Source organism: Meles meles, chromosome 3 (genome assembly GCF_922984935.1).
Source record: "Meles meles chromosome 3, mMelMel3.1 paternal haplotype, whole genome shotgun sequence".
NCBI classification, from domain to species: Eukaryota; Metazoa; Chordata; class Mammalia; order Carnivora; family Mustelidae; genus Meles; species Meles meles.
This window is the reverse complement of record NC_060068.1, coordinates 121,252,597-121,274,165: the sequence shown is the minus strand read 5'-3', so window position 1 is coordinate 121,274,165 and position 21,569 is coordinate 121,252,597. Positions and strand designations below refer to the sequence as shown.

Genomic DNA, 21,569 nt, shown 5'->3' with positions numbered 1-21,569 from the left:
TTTATAAAAATACATTTCTCTTCATTTCAGCTGAGTCATTTTCCTCCTCCTCCTTCTCTTCTTCTTGACACTCCCGGGAGCCGGAAGGAGCCCTGTCCCAAATCCTTGGCTCCACCAGGCCAGATCTTTTCCAAATGTCAAAGTCTCAGGAGCCTTGGCACGGAGCAGAGCGGAGTGGGCTCTGGCCCTGAATCTTCTCTCTCCCTCATCTCTGTCAGCCTCTGCTTTCCTTTCTCATTAAGGAGGTTTATGAGCTGGCTTTTTTGTGGGCACCTTGCCTTGAGGTTTGCAGACAGAGCCTGGCAGGAAGGCCCTCCACTCCCCTAGCCTGGTCCTGCCCCTGTCTGGCTGAGTATGCCCTTCGGAGCTCCCCTGGGAACTCACGTCTGGCAGGAGGTGTAGCTGCTTTTCGGCCACCGTCACATCTAGGGAGAGGCTGGGCCTTGCTCAGGGTCCCCACCTGGTTGCTGGTTGGCCTTGGGCTCTCATGCCTGGCTCAGGCAGGTTCCCACTCTGCAAAGCTGTCCCCCCACCCCCCGTCCCCAATCCTGGCCATGAAAAGCTTTGTAGCTGCCTCTGAGAGCCACCAGGACAGTGGAAAGGTTGGGTAGTTCATCTCATCTGGACTCTTGGCTATAGCAGGGGGAGCTTTCCCAAATGCAGGAAAAATTATACCCACCGTTTGCAGGACAGGCCATGGTCTTCAAAGCATTTCCTGTGTATCCTGACCCTTGTACAGCTCCAGATACTTTATCCTCACTGACCCCTGTAAGGGAAGCAGGCGATTAGTTTCCTTATTTTGTGGCCGAAGAAAGTTTAACTAATGTACCAAAATCTCAGGGCCAGTCCTGATTTATGTTTCTCAGTTGTTATTAAAAAAGAGAGAGAGAGGGATTTACCTAGTGCAAGAAAAGGAAGATTGGTATTCTTATGTCTCCTGATTCCAAAATTACAGGCTTCTCAGGGATTTTCAATTCACCAATTCTATGACATGTGGGTGCCCCTTATAAGGACAGAAGGTCATATTTACTTTAGAAGTGTGTTGAATTTTATCTGATTTGACAGCTTGGCACCCTTTTAGACATTCATTCATTCATTCATTCATTCACTCTGTGCAAAGACTGGCTGCTGGGCAGACATGAAATTTTGTACAAGTGACACGGTCTCATCTCTCATGGCATTTGGATCCTGGGGTTCTTACAAAACCAAGGATGAAATAAAAATCCTAGCTTGGGGTTGAAGAAAGTGCCACAACGTTCTCTAAATTCTCTTATGGCAGCCCGTCCGTGTCTGTCACCCTGACAAAGCCCTGCTTTGAGAAGACCTGGGGGATGGGGGCCAATGGAAAGACAAGAGAGGGAGGCCAGGAGCGCCTGAGCCACCATTCTGACGGGGCCACCAGGGAAGGGGACCCCCAGCCCTGCTTGCCCCTGTGGTTGCCATGTGGATAAGAAACTGACCACCTGACTGAGCCCTTTCTAAATTTCTGACCCACAAAACGGGGAGCAAAAGAAAGTGATGGTTTTAATTTGCTCCGTTTTAGAGGTAGCTTGTCGAAATAGTAGTCAACCACTAGGGCAGAATTCTAGCGCCGATCAAACGTGGGCGCTCCCCTTTTTGTGTATGTGGGAACTTGAAGAACCCTAAAAAGTCCTGGGAGCCAACTAATGAGAAATGGAACCAGCTGCTTCTCCTCTGCACCTGATGAATGATTGCCCTGCCTCTGAGCACTCCTCGAGGGAGCTATTCTTGTCACTCCCAGTTTTCATTCACCTGGGCAGACCCGCTGGTACGTGGCGGCTGGGGGACCGCATGCCCTCAGGAGCCACAAGGCTTGGGTTCTGTTGAGCAAGTGTCAGGCTTTATCCTGGTGGGCCCATTTCATCCATAAGCTTAGGTTGGCTTTGTGGGGTTTTTTTTTTTTTCCCGTTCTTTTCAGGGAGTGACTTTGTGTGTGTGTGTTCTTTTTGGGGAGTGAAAACAACTGAGTCGCTTATGCAAGCGGCAATGCATGACTCCTACTCTTTTCTTCTCCTCTCCGCCCACAAAAAATAATTTCACATGAAACCTGTGCTCTGGCCAAGGCTTGTCCCCTCCTCGGCAGGGGGCTTTCTCTTTTGTTGACTTTAGAACAAATTCAGATTTCTGTCTCCAGATTTTGGGGCGCGCAGCTCCAGCTTCCTTTGGAAACTTTGCTTAAATACCAGCATACTTGGAAGCCCTTCTGTCTTCTTCCTCCCACAGTCTAATAATTTCTGGACTGATGGATTGGAGCTGGTCCGAGAGTTGGGGGCAGGGAGCCAGCTGCTATGTTTGAACGTGGTGTGTTTCACCTACCTTTTCACACCTGGGCAGAGACACTGCAAGTAAGACTGAGCAGAGTGAGCCCTGGGATGGGTTGGCGTGCCACCTCTAGAGCTCGCTGGCCTTGGATGAGCTCCAGGCATATTAAGATGCCTTTGAGCCTCAGTTTCTCCATGTGCAAAATGGGGTTCTAAATAGTGCCGGTAGAACACATGGGGGGCACATCATACATTCAGAAGAAACTGCAGGTGTCATGAGGAGGAGGATGATGGCAGTGATGATTTCAAGGGAGCCCGGCTTCTCAGACAGAGCTGGCGACTGGGTGGGCTTAGCAGACAGAACTCTAGCCACAAATTCACAAAAGCCAGCTACTCCCCAAAGTTTCCTGCAGCTGCACCTGAGAACCTTCAAAAAATTACCTACATTTGGAGCGCCTGGGTGGCTCAGTGGGTTAAGCTTCTGCCTTCAGCTCAGGTCATGATCGTAGGGTCCTGGGATCGAGTCCTGCATTGGGCTCTCTGCTCAGCGGGGAGCCTGCTTCCCCCCTCTCTCTGCCTGCCTCTCTGCCTACTTGTGATCTCTGCCTGTCAAATAAATAAATAAAATCTTAAAAAAAATTACCTACATGCACAGAAAAGTGATGAGACTCCGTGATTCTTCTGCTTTCCTTTATCTGAACCAAAATTTGAGCCTTTGCAGAGAGGAAAGGTGAGGGCAACAATTTTCCTTTCTGTTCTAAAGCAGAGCTCCTCGGAGGTGCTATAAATATAAGAGTATAATTATTCTTTCTCTGAGCCGCATGTAAAATGGGAATAATACTCATTGGCTTAAATCAAGAATAAATCAAATGTGGAGATTCTAAGGCCGAAGTGGGGGAAAGCAGGGGGGCTTAGAGTCGCAGAGCTGGGTTTGGCTTCAGACCCCCACTCCCACCCCCCCACCAACCCTCTGTTCACTAGCTAGGGTTTGTTTTGGGTCCAGCTGCTTTAGCTGTTCCTATCTCGGTTTCTTTGCCTGTAAAATGTATACCCACTACTTGTAGGGTGTAGTCAAGGTGAGATGATGTATGTGAAATGTGCGGCAGGACGCCTGGCACGTGGTGGGTACACTGTGGGAAACGGGGACTCCAGCTCTGTATCGCTGTGGTGAGGCTGAACTGGGGAGGAGGCAGGAGCTTTCCTGCTGGCACCGGGCCGCTGAGCTGTCGTGCTGGTGGCATCGGCCACAAACTCAGTCTGCAAGAAAGGGTGGCCAGGCCGCAGGGGAGACCAGGGTCTCATAGGTGAGACCAGAGGGAGCTGCGAGGATGTCCCTAATGGTTGGGGGGCTGGCGCCCCCAGGCAGGCTGCATGAAGTTCGTTTTCCTCTGTGTCTTGGTGACTCAGGCAGTGTTTTGGACAGAGTCCCTCCAATGGAGGAGAAACCCAGGAGGGTCGTCTTCACCTGGTTTCCCTTCCTGTAAACCAAGCGTCCAGCATTTTAAACGGACTCAAAACTCACTTGCCCACAGCCATTGCACTGGCTTGTCCAAAGCGCTCTCAGATAACAATGCTACTCAAGGGAAAGCCATTTATTTGAAATCTTTATTAATGAATGGAGAAAAATAATGCAATGTGACAGTGTTCAGGTCCTGCTGCCTAAATCCATAACAGAAACAGACATTATTACTTAACAAGCTCACGTGGTGCCAATTCTGAGACCAGATGAGGTTGTTCTTCCTTAGGAAACGGGCTCCGGTAGCATTGTTTTTCCATGTTGTTTTAGCAAAGCCTTTTACTTGGTTCAAGTTTAAATGTCTCTGTGTGTGTGTATGTGCGTGTGCATGTGTGTGTGTTTATGTGCACGTCTAAGTATGACTACAGCTCTGGGCTGGAGTTTGCTATTTATTTGGTTTTAGGTGTCAGCATTTTGGTGTACTAGATCCTCTCCTTTCAGAATAACAGAGCTATTTATTGATACAAAGGAGAGGTGTTCAGATCATCTTGTTAAGATGCAAAGCTCAAAATAAACACCGTATCTTTATTTGGAAATCCACATCCTTCCTTAAAGGAAGGCTCAAGAGTAAATTTGTATGAAGTATGAAGTCTAAGCTGAGTGTCTATTTTTAATGACGACTTTGCTTACATTTTAGATTGTACAAATGCCGTGTCAACTCTTATAGGAATTTGGACTTTATTCCGTTTTGAGCCAAAGAACCTTCACGATAAATACTACTGTATGCTTCAAAAACGTTAAGAACCAGAATGAAATGAGACCTACCTGACTTTTGAGAAGCAACACGCTAGTGGTATGAAATATACACAACAGAGATTGGTGACAGGTTTCAAATGAACATGGTAAGCAATTTTATGCCTTGGGGGTAAACACTTGAGATAATAAATACAAATGACAAATATTTACAATAGAAGCAACAAATGGGACATCAGTAGGTGAACACATAAGACATTTACACTGAGGAAAATATAAAAGTGATGCCTTTCACACATCCAGCCCAGGAGCCGACGAACAAATGAACAGCTGACCCAGCAACGCGGGAGAATGTTATTGCTTCAGCTTTTGAGTGATGTAAGTAAAACAGTAACACGCCGCAGTGGCCCAAGGCATGAGACAGCCATGGTTTACGTTCGGTTCCCGTGGCAGAGCCTGACACACCCGTCCTCCTCCCCCGGAGGGCAGAGCGGGATTAAGCGCACCATCTCTCCTAGCTTTCTGCAGCTCTCTTTTTAGGTGCTTCTCCCAGCATTTTGTCCCTTCCCCCCTCACCCCCACACCCAAATGGTTTCTTTCTAACCTGGATCATGGAAGATTGGGGAGCTGACCTTCCAGCAGCAGCATGTCCGGGCACTGATGAGCTTGGGTTTGGGGTAATAAAAAACACTAGCCGGGTTTTGGGTAAGGGCATTCCCTGGAACAAATTAGAGTAGATAAATTTAGCTTTTTTATCTCTGGCTTCCGGTCGCTTTGAGGGAGAGCTATAAGCTGATCAAACGGAGGATGAGTATTTTGCCAGCTCATTAGAATGGGGGTCCCAAAACTCGGATCCAAGAGCCAGATCCAGGTGGGCACCTGCTAAATGCATTCTTACTGGAGCAGAGACAAGCCTGTTGGTGACATGTTGTTTTATATATGCCTGCTTTTCAGCCACAGCGACAGAGCGGAGTACTTGGGACAGAAACCGCATGACCCGCCAAATGAAAAACAGTGTAATTTATTTTCTGGACCTTTACAGAAAAAGTTTGCTGCCCACTGCTCTAGAAGGAACTGGCCCAGAACACCTGTCTACGCCTTGTAACCCTGGCCTCCTGTTTGAGTACTACCTGCAAGAGAGAAACTTTAATGTTGATAACTCAGTAGGCAAGAAAGAAAAGGCCTATCTGTGCAACGTTTTGAACAACCCCAAGAACCCCATTCTGCTGACCCTTTGTTACGGTCCTCTTTCCACTCCCCACTCCTTGCCTTGGATTTTTAGCTCTGTCCCTCCTCTCTGCCTTTATTTTGTCCACTCGGACTGCTTTCTTCGTTGTTACATTCCCAGTCCGGATCTGGAAAATCCTGTCCCTCAGTGCTTCCTGGCGGTCTCCTCCATTTATGTAAAAGGTCAGCCTTCCCTGCTGAAAACCACAGCCCCCTCTGCTCTCTTCTCCCCCTTTCTGTCCTGCACACCGAGAAGCCCCATTTCCGACTTGGCCTCAAGGCATCAGGTACAAGGCTTTATCGATCTTGGCTGAGGGTCAAGGTGGGGTAACCAAATGCTAAGGAAAAAAAAATCTGTCGAATGTACTTCTCACGTGTGCATTTTCTTCCAGGGATGTGGTTTGCTCTGAGTGGCCGTGAGCCCACGCCGGGCAGGCAGACACATGGCTACATCGCTCTTTGATTCCTTTTAAAAGAGCACTCAAAAGAAAAAAAAAAATCATCCCCAAAAGATGGGCTGTATTTCTTTTTCCTTTGAGCTGGTTTTAATGACCCAGTTGCTTTGTTCAAAAGCCATTTATTTAGACGACAGGTATGTAGATGTAACCAGATAAATAAAAAAGTGAAATAGAGATTCGAAGCAGTGGTTGATATACAGACACACAAGGACCACTCCCTCGGACATGGTCCCCCAGACGGAACAATGGCTCAGAAATTACACTTAGAACCCTTGCCCTCCCCATCCCCAGCCACTCCAAACCTCAAGGTCCCATGCAAGAAACTGAACTTCCATTTGGCACCAAGCACCCACACAGCCCCCATCTCCTCTCCACCCTTCTGACTCCCAGCGTGGTTTTCACATTCGCTGCTGCACCCCGATCCAGCCCGCCCTCTGCCAAGACAGCACCAGAAGGTGCAGGCCTGGGGCCCAGCACCGAGTGTGCGGTCCAGTCTGACCCCTGCCCTTCCCCGGCCCAACTCCCCAACAGCAGAGCAAACCGCAGGCCGCCGCCCAGGGGCTCCACGATGGAAAGAAGACAAAGTTGCAAGGAGGCCGCGTGCACGCTCACTTAGGGATGTGCAAGTGTGGGAACCCCCTGCGGGCCAGCCAAGACCTCGCTGCTGCCCAGGTCGCCTCTGCCTCACCTGTTCATTCCGCTAGCACACACCTGCATCAAGTCCGCAATCCCCACCAAATCCTGCGTGTAGACATCCCCCCTCTTTAATGGCAAATGTTTTGGAATGTCCATAGAGAAGAAAATGGACGGCATGGAGGAAAGATTTCCCAGCCAGGCCTTTCGTTTCACCTCCGGATATCGGAATACTCAGACTGTTCCTCCTCCCACTCGCTGCTTCCAGAAGTTCCCTGGCCCCTGTGGCTGGCGGCTCGGCCCTGGGCATGGGCGTTTGGGTGGCTTTTGCTACCTCGCTCGCCCTTGGCACCTCGGCTGGTCTCCCGACTACTGGGCTCAGAGAGGGGGTGACCTGCCTCCCCGTGGTGGGCCCTGGAGAGCTTGGCTCTGTCCGCCTGGAGCTGGCGCTCAGGGGACACCGTGGGGGGCCTCTGGATGGCCGAGGTACAGAAGCTCAAGATGGAGCACAGGCCTCCCCAGTTCTGCTCGCACTGCGCCTGGACGCTGTGGGTGACGGCCTCCTTCACCTCTTCCCCGCACGTCAGCAGCAGGTTCACCAGGTCCACGTACGGTCTGGAGATGGAGAGCAGGGAGAGAAAGAGAGAGAATGGAACCAGTCCTGAATGGGCCACAGAGGACATTGAGGCTACCAGGCACAAGGGACATATGGCTGAGGCCTTAGTTTGGTGAAAGAGCTTTCAGGAATTACTTCAGGTCTTTATCCATATCCTAAGGAGCGCTGGCCACAGCCACTATTTCCTAGATGGCCATTATCTCCCAGGCTCCATGCCAGCCACCAGAGACAGGCTGGTGCTTGAGCCTACCACCAGGAAAACGGCCAGTGATGATTTGCAGGTGCATAGTGCCTCTGGGGAAGGCGGGGGAGAATGCCAGGTAGGGCGGCTGTGTGAGTGTTGAAAAGGACTGTAGGAGAGCTCTGGGCATGTTTCCCGTGTGCCAGCTAGGAGAGTTTCAGTGGGAGGAGTAGAGAAGTGTCTTGGGGCCAGTGGAATAAGAGGCAAATGGTGAAGGGTGGGAACTACCAAACTGAGGGCTCTCTTTGGCAGGGGAGGAAGAGCCATCAAAGATTTGGGGCTGGAGAGCTCCGCATCGCCTTCCTGCCACGCGGTGTCAGTGGGGCCGGTTAGCTTTACACTTGGTGCCACTCTCCCAGGTCAGTCTTCTCTAAGTGAGGCTCCCCAGAAGCCATTTCCCCATGTCTGTGTTTGCCCCTGCTTTAGGCTCCTGATGAAGGGTGTTTCTGGAAGGTCCTGGAGGCACTTCCCTCTGTACTCAGTGGAGAAGGGTGGGAGGCAGACCACGGCCCTGCAAAGTCACTTCCCATGGAGTCTCCCTCATTCCTGGTACTAAAGGTCGAAGATGGGGAGTGGCTATCTAGGCATCGCTGTTCTTGCAGTCTGGCTTGGCTAGAACTGGAGGTGAGGGCTGGCCACAAGGGGCCTAGGTGTTAGGATGAGTGCTGGCAATCTGTGAAATACACACATTTGGTTCTGGCTCAGGCCATCCAGCTGCCCTGGGTTGTTCTTTGGGAAGAATGCTGGAGGAAGAATGAGCACATCATGCCGACACAGGGGTGGGAGGTGTGTGCCGCGGGCAGGAACAGTGTACCAGCTCTTTACAGGCCCATCTGGTAAGAGGTGTCCCCAGCAAGGGGCTCTCATAGCCCACTCACTGAGCCTTTCTTACATCTCACTGGCCTTCCAAAATGCCCAAGGAGAGTATAGAATGTTTCATGTGGCTAACCAGCATTCTTCAGCAGTCCTTGGCCAGCAAAGTTTCTGGGTATCTCTGCCCAGGAGCACTGCAGCTCTGGGCCATTGCCTCGGGCAGGGCAATCGCTCTGGAACGTGAGATCACTTATGAGGAACAAGAATTTTTTCCTCTGTGAGCCGGGACCACCTGGGTGGCTGCCTGTTAGCCCACTTCATCTTCTCTTTGCAAGCTGGCAGTTGCTAGGCAGAAGAGCAGATTGTGTTTTAGGACTTGTGAAGTAGTTCACTGCCATTTTTATGAATTAGTCCTCAAGTTGTAGTTGAACTGTCCTCATGTCATAGATGTAAAAATGGAGATGGCTGGTGGGGGGGGAGGGCGGGGGAGAGGAGAAAGTCAGTTTTTGGAAGCTTCTGGGCTGGGAAGGCCTAGTGCTGGGCTGAGAGCAGAGAAGAGGAATGTTCCGGCTGATAGAGATCAAGCTGCCTTTTAAGGCCTACTTGATGCCTTTGGAGTCAGAGAGTCTGTGCATGGCTGATGGACAGGGTGCTTCAACTCTCTAAGGCAGGCCCCTAACAGCGACAAGGACAGTGATAACACTCTTCCTCTCGGGCTGCGAGAGGGGGCCATGGGGCAACACAGAAGCAATGCTGCACGCATTTTTGCTTCCTTCTATCTTTTGACAGCTAGCAACCAACTGCCTCAGGGAGCTCAAGGTCACGGAGCATATCTGCTACAGCAGCGTCAGGATTTCAGCGCCTGATTTGTACCTGCCCCTCTCTGGGGCGACAGGAGCAAATTGCGGGAGCTCAGAACCTGTCTTTTGGGGACCAGCCCAATGATCTTCGAGTTTTCTTTCCCCAGAGTAAGGGGAGGGCTCTCTTGGGAATGTACGTACTGCCTCCTGGCCTCCTTTGCCAGGGCAGTCTGCCTGCCAGATGAGCTCTCAGAACCCCAAGGCAGATCCGAGAAGGCTGGACTAGCGAACGCTCTCTCCTGCCTTTGGCGCTCTCTCCCGAGGAGAAAGCTGTGAGCCACGGGGAGGGGTGTGTGTTAATCTAAGCCGTGTTTTGAGCTGGCATGGTGCCTTCTCAGGCTGCAAGCTCAGCCCGTGTCTAATGACAAAGCCCAGCTTTCTCAACTGGGTGTCAGCAAGGCTAAAGGATTTTTAAAAATACTTGGAGGGGGACGTGCCTGGAGGCTGCCAGCACCCAGTGACAGGGTGTGTGGTGGCCAAGGCAGTTGATACGGAGAAAGTGGGGCGGGAAGGGGTGAGAGGAACAGAGGGAAGCGGAGAGCTTGAAGGGAGCCACTTTAAGCAGACATGAGTGTTTTGGGGGTGGATAGGGATTGGGTTGAGGAATGGGGGTGATGTGGATTCTGGAGCGACTGTGACTTCCTCTTCTCTAAAGGGAAAAGCAAATTCAGTTCTTATTTTCTTATCTGATACCAATGCCACGCATTCTTAAATGGCCTTCTTGATATCTGGGGACTGATGGGATCCTTTGTGCCCAAATCAGTGAAGACAGTTAAAGAACAACACCATCCGTTCAGCTTGAAGTTCTAGTTGATGCACCCCATAGTCATGGCTTCAGAAGGAAGACAGTGGGGTGCTGGGGGGAGCTGGGGTTCAGTGAGACCTGCTGCCTGGAGACACTGGCTTAGCGAGAGGAAAGAGGACTTGTGTGCAGGCACAGCGAGTGTTCTTAAAAGAGGCCCAGGCTAACTTACGGGGTGAGTCGCCTGCATTCCCAGAGCGGGCTGGGGTGGAGGGCTATGTGTTCATTCTATTTTTTTTTTTATATTTTATTTATTTGACAGAGAGAAATCACGACTAGGCAGAGAGGCAGGCAGAGAGAGAGGAGGAAGCAGGCCCCCTGCGGAGCAGAGAGCCCGATGCGGGGCTCGATCCCAGGACCCTGAGATCGTGACCTGAGCCGAAGGCAGAGGCTTTAACCCACTGAGCCACCCAGGCACCCCGTATGTGTTCATTCTAAATGATGTGAAGATTCCCTAAGAAATAAAAATCTCATGGCCCCATGGACCATGTTTCCACGGAGGAGGTACCAGAGAAACCATAGTGCTTTACCCCTTCTTAAATTCCAGAGGGAGCAAAAATCCCTTCAAAACCTTTGGTTTTCCCGAAGAAGACTTTTCTCCAATCTTGGAAAAGACAAAGTTTTGTTGCACTGCAGGAATGCCTTACTGATGTATAAGCTCATGCCCTTCCTCCATTCTTGAGGCCAAGAAGCTGTAGTGGATGACAGTGGACTGAGGACAAAGGAGCATTGGGAGTCTCTCAGCCACGGAGCATTTGCGTGGGGTGGGGAGTCGCCTGCTCGGTGGCATAGCTGGGGGAAGGTCATGGCACCAACTGAGGAGCAAGAGTTCATAAAATTGTACTGATTTGGCTCCATGAGCCACTGTGTAAAGACCAATGGTGCCATCAAGCTGGTTGTGACTTGTTTCACTCCGCTTAGCTAGTGGCCTGCTTTCTGCCCTCAGTCTCCGAGGAGGAAGCCATTGTGACCTACTGCCCAGGCTGCATGTCAGGAGTACCTGGGTACCACATGCTCTATCACTTTGCAAAGTTTAGGATCCTACAGATGGGATTTTTTTTTTTCCCCTTAAGGGATAACATTTCCGGGGTTTATTACTGAATTGCGAGTCTTTGAATAAGTAAGTTCATATTTACCCACTTTGGCAAAAAGGTGTTTAGCTGGGGGCGCCTGGCTGGCTCAGTGGGTTAAAGCCTCTGCCTTCGGCTCAGGTCATGATCCCAGGGTCCTGGGATCAAGCCCCACATCGGGCTCTCTGCTCCGTGGGGAGCCTGCTTCCTCCTCTCTCTCTGCCTGCTTCTCTGCCTAGTTGTGATTTCTCTCTGTCAAATAAATAAAATATTTAAAAAAAAAAAAAAGGTGTTTAGCTGATTCAAGTTCTTAACATGGGCCTTGTGTTTTCTCTGGGAGGGAATCAATGTGTTAGAGAAGGTGAACTGGACCTTCTGAGGGAACAGAAGGCCATGGGGGCAGGAAAAAGGGCTATTGCTCTCAGTTCTTGGCATTGAAGCCTCCGGAGCTGGATGACCGGCTTTGCCTCTCATTCTCTGTATGACCTTTACTCTAGTGAATCTCAGCTTTGTGATCTGTAAAATGGAGATGAGAACCGTACCTCGCCCCCAGGACTGCTGTGAGGATCTGGGGAAAGATTCCCGCAAACCACTGAGCACAATGCGTGGCACTTAGTAAAGGCTCAGCCGCTGGGATGGGCTCTCGGCTGTCTGCTGGGGCACCTTCGCTGCCGCTTGGAATAGTCAGAACTGTTCGGATCCGCGCTGAGGGGAAGGGGAAGCGTATTTCTGAAGCCTACAGTACTATCTCTCGCTTAGTACGATATTTTCTATTTCTATGGCTCATGCTTTTGAAACCAACAGTGGACATTTCTTTCACTTTTCCTGGAGGCCAGCAGGAAAGGGCCTCCCAGGGGAGTCCGCGCAGCTTTCTGAGGTAGAGGGCAACCTTTCCCATTTGGTGGGAGGTCGGCCTCCAGACACAGGCCCCTCAAAGTCCTCCATACCAGCCTGAGGAGCGTGCCCCCTCCTTCCCACAGCCCCTGTGGGGCGGCACTCACTCGTGCAGCAGTAAGTCCTTGAAGTGAATCATCTCCACCATCACCCGCGTGTTCTCCTGGGCGGCAGAGCACAGGTCGTGTTTGAGGTAGCATTCCCGCTGTAACTGGAACACCATTTCCTTAATGGCGGGGCACTTCCGGCTTATGCAGCCGAACCTGTGCCGCAGAGCGTGGGCCTTACACTTCAAGGCATCTTTGATGAATGACTTGCCCTGAGAACAGAGAGGACAGAGAAGAGAGAGAGGGGCAGAAGAGACAAGTCCTCGTCAGAAGCTTGCAAGTCACACTTCTTGGCCTTGCATGGGATTTTTGTCAGACAACCGAACCCCAAGGTCCTGCCTCAGACTGACGCCCATGCAGGCGACAGGCTGATGACCGTCAGAGGGTACGTCTGGAATGACAGGACACCTCCAGCATTTGGTCAAAAAGGATGTTACTTCGGGAGACTAAAAAATCTGCCTCCTTCCTCCCAGCTGCTCTACTATTTGCCCTCATTCTGGGGCTTCTATGGCCGTCTGTCCTCTAGGCAGCCCAGGGTTGGCTGCTTGGGGACAAACTTTCTGGAACCCAAGGGGAATGTGGCCAGACATAAATCCCGAACTCCCAGCAAGAATGTTTCCCAAGGAGAAGGTGCCTGCTGATCCAAGTCTCACACCATTGCTTTTTCCTCTGACCCCATGAGGGACATCAAAATTGGGTGCTATCTGTGCCTCAGTGCCTCCCACGGCCCCCAACCCATACTCATGTCTCCTCCTATCCTTCAAGGAGGAGCATTCTTTTCCTTCTTGAAACTGTTAGGATTACTGCCTCTAAAAGGTCCGCCTGGCACTCTGCCTGGCAGCATCTGGAGTCTAAACTGCCCAACTGACAGTCCCTCCCCCACATCCCTGCCTCTGAGTGGCTAAGGCAGCCAGGCATACATCTGGGCTCCAGTTCTCTTTCCTGGCAACCCCACGAGATTGTTCTTATCCTAGAAAGGAGACAGCTGTTGGGGGTGCGGAGGCAGGCTGGGGCATGAACTCCCTTATCAACCTCTCAGGGCGGGGAGGCATTGTGGGATACCTACCTAGGGATCCCCACTCCCCCATTACTATAGAAACACACTGTCATTGGAGAGGGCACCCCTCTGTTTTTAGACAGATCTGGAAGTAACTGAGTGGAGAAAGAGAACGGGATTAGGTTGGAAGTGGGAAGTCAGCCAGCACATTTAATTCAGTTCTTCCTTTAGAAGCAACTGAAATGTCTACACATAGTGTCCGGTTGCTGAAAAAGCCCCTCCCTTTGGCCCCTTTTGCTCTGACTTTCCAGCGGGAGCCAAAGACGATGGAGGGTGGGGTGTGTCAGTTCATGGAGTAGTCACATGCTGGGAACCAGCTTGAAAGGGATGCTTCTCACTTGAGAGCATACTCCTCTTGGTTGAGAGAAAAAGGAAGATTAATGTATTCGAGGGCTGCAGCAATCTGTTTTGGTATTCTTCCCTGACATCCTGTGGGATCGCCCTTAAATACACATCTTTCCCCCGGATTTCCTATTACATTTCCTAATTCCAGTTAATCCAGAAGGGATGCTTTATTAGGGAACCTTGAGGAGTTCAAATGTTCTACTCTTTCCTTCCCTGGTCTCTGTTTCCCACCCCCTGCCACCCCACATCCTCTGCTGTGTCGGCTCCCAGCCCTGTCGCATCCCTTTCTGGTTCCCAGGCATTGCTTTGTCAGGCTCTCTACAGCATGTCAGTAGATGGCGGCGGGGGCATTTGTAAGTCACACTGTAACTGTTGGCCTTCTTCAAATGTTGTCCCCACTCTCCAATGGTAGGGGAGAGGAGGTTGGTGAGATAGAACAACAGAGGGCTTTGTAGTGCACATATGGGCTGGGGAGAACATGGAGAAGGTGAGCCTGATGCCACCTGCCACCTGAAATGTATTTGGGTTGTTAGCACTGGAACCATAGGGTGGCTTGCTGGGTTCTTGCCATGCCCCAAGCCACCACTAGGCTTTTTTTTCCCCCTGGCTACTCTGGGATAGCTGGAGTAGGTCAAGCCTTGTTAGAGGACTCCATAGAGTGGGACTCATTCGGGGTTTTTAGGTTGGGTGAGGAGGGTCTGCTACTTAGGAGGAAGAAGTCCGTTATTCTGGAAGCCCTGAATCATCCCTGTTACCTGCTCACACATCCATTGGAGATGATGAGTTTTTCTGAAGTTTGTGTCTCATTTATTCTCCCCTGGTAGGTGAAAACAGGTCTTGGAATGTATAATTGGAGGCCCTGTCCTCCCCGCACAAACCTGTTTCTAACGTGATGGGCCTTGCAGACTGAATTCTGGGTGGCCAGACATAGTGTGTCCCTTTACAAGATGTTTATTATTTGTTCTGCCTTTTGTGTTCTCTGCTAAGATTGCTTAGATGACTGTTTAACTTGCTCTCCATACCACTCTGCCTGTGTAGACACAGCTTAAGGGTAGAAAAGGACTTCACCTACTCCACGACAGTTCTGGGAACAGAACCCCATGAGTGGTGTGGGAAGAAACTGGCACCCTGCTCTCCACCAAGAATGGCTCTTGCAAACGCTAAAAAACGCCATAAAGATCAGCTAAGGAGACCCATTCACAAGTCCTTCCAATGAACACTTCAATCATGCAATGCCAACCTAAAACATTTTGTGCTCTATGTGATTTTTACCTGGGCATCAAATTTTCCAGCGTTGTGCAGAAAAGTCATGCAAATCCCATGTAAACCTCGAATCTCACAAGAGTTGTTCTCGAAACATTCAAACACACCACACCCCACATCGCCAGCGTTGACCAAACAGTGTTGAATTTCCGCTAAAATGAGAATGACATACAAATATATACAAAATTCTCAGCCACGCTGGGGAATGCAGAGAGATCGGCTGAATACAAACTAGTAATGACTACAAGAAAATTTAAGAAGATAAAGTTAGAAATGACTATTTCAGGATCTAAAAAGCTGGGCAAGGAAATGTCATCGTTTAATGTCCTTATGAAAGTGTCAGTATTTGTAAATGCTGTATCTGTAAAAAAATCAGCCAAACCTATGTTACAGAGATCACAATCAGAAGTTAGGTCTGAGCACTCCATTTTTCATCCTTTCCATGGTCTTCAAGTCTTTGTGAAAATACTTAGTTTGAGGGTGCCTGGGTGGCTCAGTGGGTTAAAGCCTTCTGCTCAGGTCATGATCCCAGGGTCCTGGGATGGAGTCCCATATTGGGCTCTCTGCTCGGCAGGAAGCCTGCTTCCCTTCCTCTCTCTCTGCCTGCCTCTGCCTGCTTGTGATCTGTCTGTCAAATAAATGAATAAAATCCTTAAAAAAAACACACTTCGTTTGAAAGCAAAAGCAATTTCAGCTTTCCAAACCCACAGACACAAGGAAGATTTTAAATGATTCGCGTGCTCTCTCCCTTCTGTACTTCATCAATGAAATACCCTTCTCTACTTGGAACTCAAAGCCGCTGCTGTTAAATCACAGCCATTTCCTTCCTGACCCCAAATGCGAGCGTCCAAAAAGCAGTTTCAATTCAGCTTTATGATTCAACACCTAAAAATCAAAACAAAATTCCTATTAAGGCAGCGCCTCCAAACCATCAGCATTAAAAATACCAGGCTAGGGGAGCTGCGGTTGCGAGCAGGCTCAGGAATGAGCCAAATGGGGGCTAGCCTGCAGAAACGCAATTTCGCACTTAGAAGCTCCTTTTAAATAGAGATCCGGTGTGAGATATCACTTAATCCCCTAGAAATTCCCGCGATCCGGGAGTTTGCTGCCGTCCTTCGCAGAATGTGGCCCTAATTCATCTCTCCAAAAGGATAGACTGAGGGAGTTAACTGTCAGGCTGTCGCGTGCAAGAGACTCTCTTCGTCCCTCCCCCCCACCCACCCAATTCACTGATTTAAGCCAACCACAAAATTACATCAGAAAAGTATATTTTGGAAGAAGGGCGGGGTCCGAGTAGATAATCCGCATTCAGATTAAATCTACCGAGAGAATGAGTGGAGTGTATTTGTGGAGGTCACCAACTACGGAGAATCACGTTCAGTTCTCAGGGAAAGCGCTGGAGAGGGGGAAGGGTGGGCGCCGGTCCTAGGCTGAGCCCCGCGCAGGCTGGGGGTGCGGGCGCTCGAGCGTGGAGGTGGGAGACTCCCGGATGATCCCACGCGCGGCCCCGACGCGCCGGGCAGGAGCGCGCAGGGCGGCGATTCACTCGCTGCGGGCGTCCCTAATGGGCACTCGTGCATTCCTGCTCGTGCGGTGAGCGCACGCACGCTGCAGCTGGGTCTCAGGCCCCCAAATCAAGGCGGCGGCTGGGGGTGGGGGGCGCCGAGTGAAGGAGCTCCAGGCAGATTGTCTTTCTCTGCCAGGAGCTGGGAAAAGGGCCAGCCCCCTGCCCTGCACGCCTGGCTCTGCTCGGCAGCTTGCCGGTGAGCGGAGAGCCGATGGAGCCGCAGCCGCACACGGGTCGGGCCGTGTCACCATTTCTGCGCCAGCTGACGGCCCTGGAGAGGGAGAAGGCGGCAGCACCTCAGAGGTACGCTTTGCGCCACCTCCCCCGATCCTTCCCCGGCAAGCAATGCACCCGAGGGGAAGTCCACAATACAATCTGTCTCGCCTACAAAGTTCTTGGATGTCGGGCATCTTTTGAGGAGTGGGGAAAGCGGTCCTCTCCCGGTCGGCCGGACCGCTGGGCAGAGAAGTTCTCCGGGGTCAGGGCGCAGGCTGGCTCCGGGGACCCTCCTTGCCTCCCGTGGGCGGGCCAGGATGGAGCAGGGAGCTTTGCACCCGACCGGGAACTCCCGGGCCGCCACCGGCCGTGTCAGGCGCTGCCTCGTTTACCCTCGACCCCGGGGAGGACAGCAACAAGTCCTGCTCCAGCCATTTCATCACCCTGCCAACACGTGCGGATTCCCGGCGCGCGGAACCCAGCGCGGACCGCGTCTCGCCTAGCCTCGCTCTTTCCTTTGCATGTCCCGCGCCACCCCAAGAGTTTGCGCGGCCCTAGATGGGCTCCCAGTTCCGGGCAGAGCGCCCGGGGCGCGCTGCTTGGGTGCACCGTGTTATCTCCCAGTAGCTCCCTGCCGCGGGGGCGCTCGCACTTACCTGTGTTCTGCAGGGACAGGCGGCCTTTCTGCTGGGAGCCCCTGTCTTGGGGACCCTCCGGCGGGTTGGTGGCGTCGGTCCCCCGCGCCGGGTCGAAGGTGACCAATACCAAAGCCAGGGTCACGAACTGGCCCAGCCGCTCGGCACACATGGTTCTGTGTGTAAACCTCCCGCCCGGAGACCTGGATTCTTTGTGCTCTCCTCCTCCTCTTCCTCCTCCTTGGCCGCTTCCCCTTCTCCTCCCACTCTTCCTCCTTGCTCGCCTTTTCCCTCCTCCTCGCGGTCGCAGCTCGGATAGAGGTTACCCAGCGCCCTCCCGTAGCTCTCTGGAGAGCATGTGACCAGGCCGTTAGCAGCGCCGCGAGTGCCCGGCAATGGCAGGGATGGTGCCTCAAATATCCCTGGAAGCTCTGTTGTCACTTGAATGAAGGAGTCGAGCAGGTGTTGTCCCAGCGGCTGGACCAATCCGAGACCCCGGCCCGTTTGACAACACGACTGGGAGGCGGGGCCTGCGCCCAACTACTACAGGAGGAAGCCGAGCTCCGCCGGGAGCGCCCCACAAAGTTGCCGACCTGGCGCCGGCCACGCGTTTGCGTGCGTGTATGAGTGTGTGTGAGCGCGGCCGGAGACGCGTGCGCGTGTGCGGGTGATCCAGGGCAATGGCCGAACGCACTTTAAAAAATAAAAGCGAATACCAGCTCCGATTCCGGCTAAGGAAGAGCGGGAGGAGACTGTTTGCGCTGGGACAGCGTCGTTCCCCCACCTCCCCCCCCCCCCCCCCCCCCCGGGCCCCTGGCTCTCATCACACCCGCATCTTGCTGGGAAAGTTTCCTCTTACTGTCGTTTGGAATTCAGTGAGCTCCCCAGACCCGAGTCTTGACAGATTGGAGTTTCTTGGGCACAGTGACGCTAGGGGCAAACTGAGCACAGATGGGAATTCCTGGCTTTGTGACGCTTTGCATTAAGAAAAAACCCTTTCGAACTAAGATAGGAGAAGTATTAGATAGGACTTGGCCTGCGCAACTGTCCCATCTCCCTTCTCTCTCTTTTTTTTTGCTCCGATTTGGTGGGCCGTGCAACACTTAGTGTGCCAGTTCCTCACCCCTCCCCCAATCCAGACGGATTCCGGGCTGGGCTACAGGGATCCAGGTGACCGACTGGACTTGCATCATTTCCAGGCGGGTGACAGGGAGGCCCAAACCGCCCTGAGTCAGCCCGCCGCGGAGCATCGCTTGCCCCGGAGGTTGGAGCTTGAAAGGCAACTTTACGCGTCTCCAAACACACTCTTCCATTTCCCCAAAGCGCTACTTGCCGCCCGGCTCCGGATTCCCTTTAGTCTCCAGTTATCGATGGAAATGGGCAAAAAACAAAAACCAAAAACAAAACCCTCAAACCAAACCCGGAGAGATCCTCTCCATCTCTTCCGTCTTGTTGCAGCTTCCTCCCCAAGCACCGCCGGGGCTGGATGGCTCCGGCTTTCTCCCCCGGCCCGCGAAAGCAGGGAGAAAGTTGGGCGCCGCTCTGAGCGCCTCTTCCCCCGCTGTGTGTGTACGTGTGCACGCTCACGTCTCCCCGGCGCCGGGGCCGGGGACAGGAACTGCTCTGGGCACCGTCAGTCCGACGGCTCAGCTCTGGGGGCTCGCGCAGCTGGGGGAGGGCGGGGACGCGAGCGCGGCGGCAGAGAGCCCCGCAGCACGCACGCACCCGGGTCGGCCCGCCCTCGCCCCTCCCCCGCCGTCCCCACCCTCCTCCCGGAGAACAGGTGAGCTCGGGTACCAGCTCCCACCCCCCACCCCCACCCTGCTGCCAGCCCGCCCGCGCCCTCTGCGGTAATGCGCCGGGGAGGTTTCATCACCCACTGCCCGCGGCGACGCGGCCCCGGGTCTCCGCGGCGGGACGCACTGCTGCGCCTCGTTGGGGCCGCCATGTGACACGGTTGGGGGAGGGGGGTGCGGAGACGCAGGGGCCAGGTCGTCCTCAGGCCGCCGCCGTTGGGCCTCCGGAGCTTCCCTATCTGGGTCCCGGTTGCACTGGGGCTTAGAGAAGGCGGAGGCGGGAGGCCGGGTGGCCGCCGCTGACCACAGCTGTACGGCGCGTCGAGCGGCCCCGAGTCGGGAGTCTGGGGGGTGGGGGGAGGGCGCCTTCGGAGTGGGCAGTCCACCATCCCCGCCCGACTTTCAGAGTCCCAATAAATGGTCACTTTGAAGGTTTGACTCTGCAGCCGTGACAAGAAACTGAGCGCTCATGCCCAGGATTCCAATAGCAATTACTACTTGCAGCCTCAGATCTTTGTGGAAGGAGGTGGGGTACAAGTACATTAAAATGGGTGGTTCGCATTTCCCACCCTGCTTTTGTTTGCATAGTTAACTTAGCTTCCTTTATTGCTTTATGAAAAACGCTCTCGCGTAGATCCTTAAGAGACAAAACATTAACAAACAAGGGCATTCTGGCCTCTCCAAGAATTCCATAAGCCCCTGAATTTCCAGTGTCGGCTTTTTTCCCAAAAAGCCTCTTTTGTAGGTGAGGATATGAGCAATATCGGCATTAAAAAAGGTATCTGGTCACTTGGCTCTCTGAGCAACAGAAATAGGCGAGGTCCAGGGGCAGGAGTATGCCCACATTTGCTGGATGCAGACACTGTTGAGTCTACTTGGCAGAAGGCTCCAGGCAGGTGTAGGTCTCCAGGCTCCCACTTCCTCACTGCCTTTGGTTAGGCACTACCTGGTGCCATGAGGCCCTCAGGGGACCTGCATTATTCAAATCTTCATCTTGAGGCTATTTGCTCTAGGCTCATGGGACATTCCTGTCTCTCCCCTGAGCCGACTGCCGACTGCCTCTTTATAGAAGGAAGAGTAGTGGCTAGATTTTGAAGTATTGTGAGCACAGGTACTCGTTCTTAAAGGCTTCATTGGTAGGCCACTTGGCTGGGGCCAAACATCCAGAGAGGAATGCCCATCCTGTTGAGTTCCATCATGGCTGAGAAAATTCTGCTCAACTATTAGGCAGTTTCCTGGGACAACTATCCCAGGCCCTGGGTCTGGGGTGGGACCTGGGAAGGGGAGAGCGACTGGTGACTTTGTTGTAACTGTCCTCCTCATTCTTCTGGCTCTAGAACTCTAGCCTCATTTGGCAGATTGTGGCTGATGAGAGTGAGGGTGGGGAGGGGACAGTAATTATTTTATTATTATAAAGCTAACATGGATGGAGAACAGACAACGGTACCACATACCGAATTTGTGGCTTTGGTGTCTCCCTAGACCTGAGTCCATCCTAGATGGGAACTGGGGACTTGGGAGGAGCAAGGACAGGACAGCTGGTGTTGTCCCAAGGTTCAGCAGGGAGTCTGGCTGGATGGGCCCTCCTTCTCAGTTTAAGACCCAGAGAGTGACAGGAACAATGAAACTGCCCGGGCTTCTGTGGTTGGTGCTCAGGACCCATGTTTCCCTCCAGTTAGATTCCGCTGAACACTTAGTGAGCAGTTTCTTTTTTGGGGGGTGGGGTGGGGTGGGGTGTGATATTTGGGTCAGACTATGAGAGGTAGGAGAAGATATTGACAAACATGGGTAAGGAAAAGTGAGAGGGCACCACAGTGGGGAGGACCTCTGTGGGATTTGTATCAAGAATAGGGGTTTCTCAGTTTGGTGTTAAAGTGGGAGATAACTGGTGAGGGCATCTGGGGCCCCGTTGCCAAGGCCGTTGGGACAAATCTGTGCTCATCATGGACGATCTTGTTCTCTCATTGTGATGGTATTTAAGGCTGAGACGCCAGCACGCTCCTAGACTAGATTCCCCTTTGGAAATAGGAAACGTGGGAGGCCCAGTGCTGCTGTGGTGAAGGAGGAGGCTGGAGAGAAGAATGGGAAGTAATTAGTTTGAATCCTGATGTGGGTTGCGATGCCTTGTTCCTGCTCAGGTGCGAGCAGGTGGGGCAGTGGAGGATGGGAACAGCCCTTAGGTGTTGAGGCAGTGATGTGTACGCAGATAGGGATTGTCTAGTTAAGGCTTACTGTGAGTTCCAGAGCCTGAGTGGAAAACGTGGCTTCCACGTGGAGAGCTCCTCCTACTGCACTCTCCGCCCCCTTGAGGCTGCCTGTCTGGGCTGATGGCACCACCTTATGGTCAGAGAGGGAACTGTCTGACCACAGAGTGGACTCTTCTGACTCAAGGGCTTGGGGCACTAATATGGGGTCTCCTGCCCTCTTTTCAATTTCTTTGGCAAATCAATTCATGCGGTCTCCTCATAACAACTGCTT

At 52.5% G+C, this 21,569-nt stretch overlaps 1 protein-coding gene across 1 annotated transcript; it reads right to left on the bottom strand.

The window, feature by feature from the left end:
• Positions 1–3,873: 3,873 nt before the first annotated feature.
• STC2 (stanniocalcin 2) lies at positions 3,874–18,028 on the bottom strand. Its single transcript, XM_045998747.1, has 4 exons — positions 17,317–18,028; positions 14,887–15,029; positions 12,213–12,424; positions 3,874–7,424 (listed from the first exon to the last, which is right to left on the bottom strand). The coding sequence occupies exons 1-4, from the start codon at positions 17,465–17,467 to the stop codon at positions 7,022–7,024; spliced, it is 909 nt and encodes a 302-aa protein (XP_045854703.1). The 5' UTR covers positions 17,468–18,028; the 3' UTR covers positions 3,874–7,021.
• Between the last annotated feature and the right edge of the window lie 3,541 nt (positions 18,029–21,569).

Excerpts from the sequence above, each read along its gene's own strand:
- STC2 (XM_045998747.1), bottom strand. The coding sequence starts at position 17,467 with ATGTGTGCCGAGCGGCTGGGCCAGTTCGTGACCCTGGCTTTGGTATTG. Across the intron at positions 12,425-14,886 it reads CTGGAAAATTTGATGCCCAG|GGCAAGTCATTCATCAAAGA; the intron begins GTAAAAATCACA and ends CTCTGTTCTCAG. Across the intron at positions 7,425-12,212 it reads AAGGACTTACTGCTGCACGA|ACCGTACGTGGACCTGGTGA; the intron begins GTGAGTGCCGCC and ends CTCCATCTCCAG.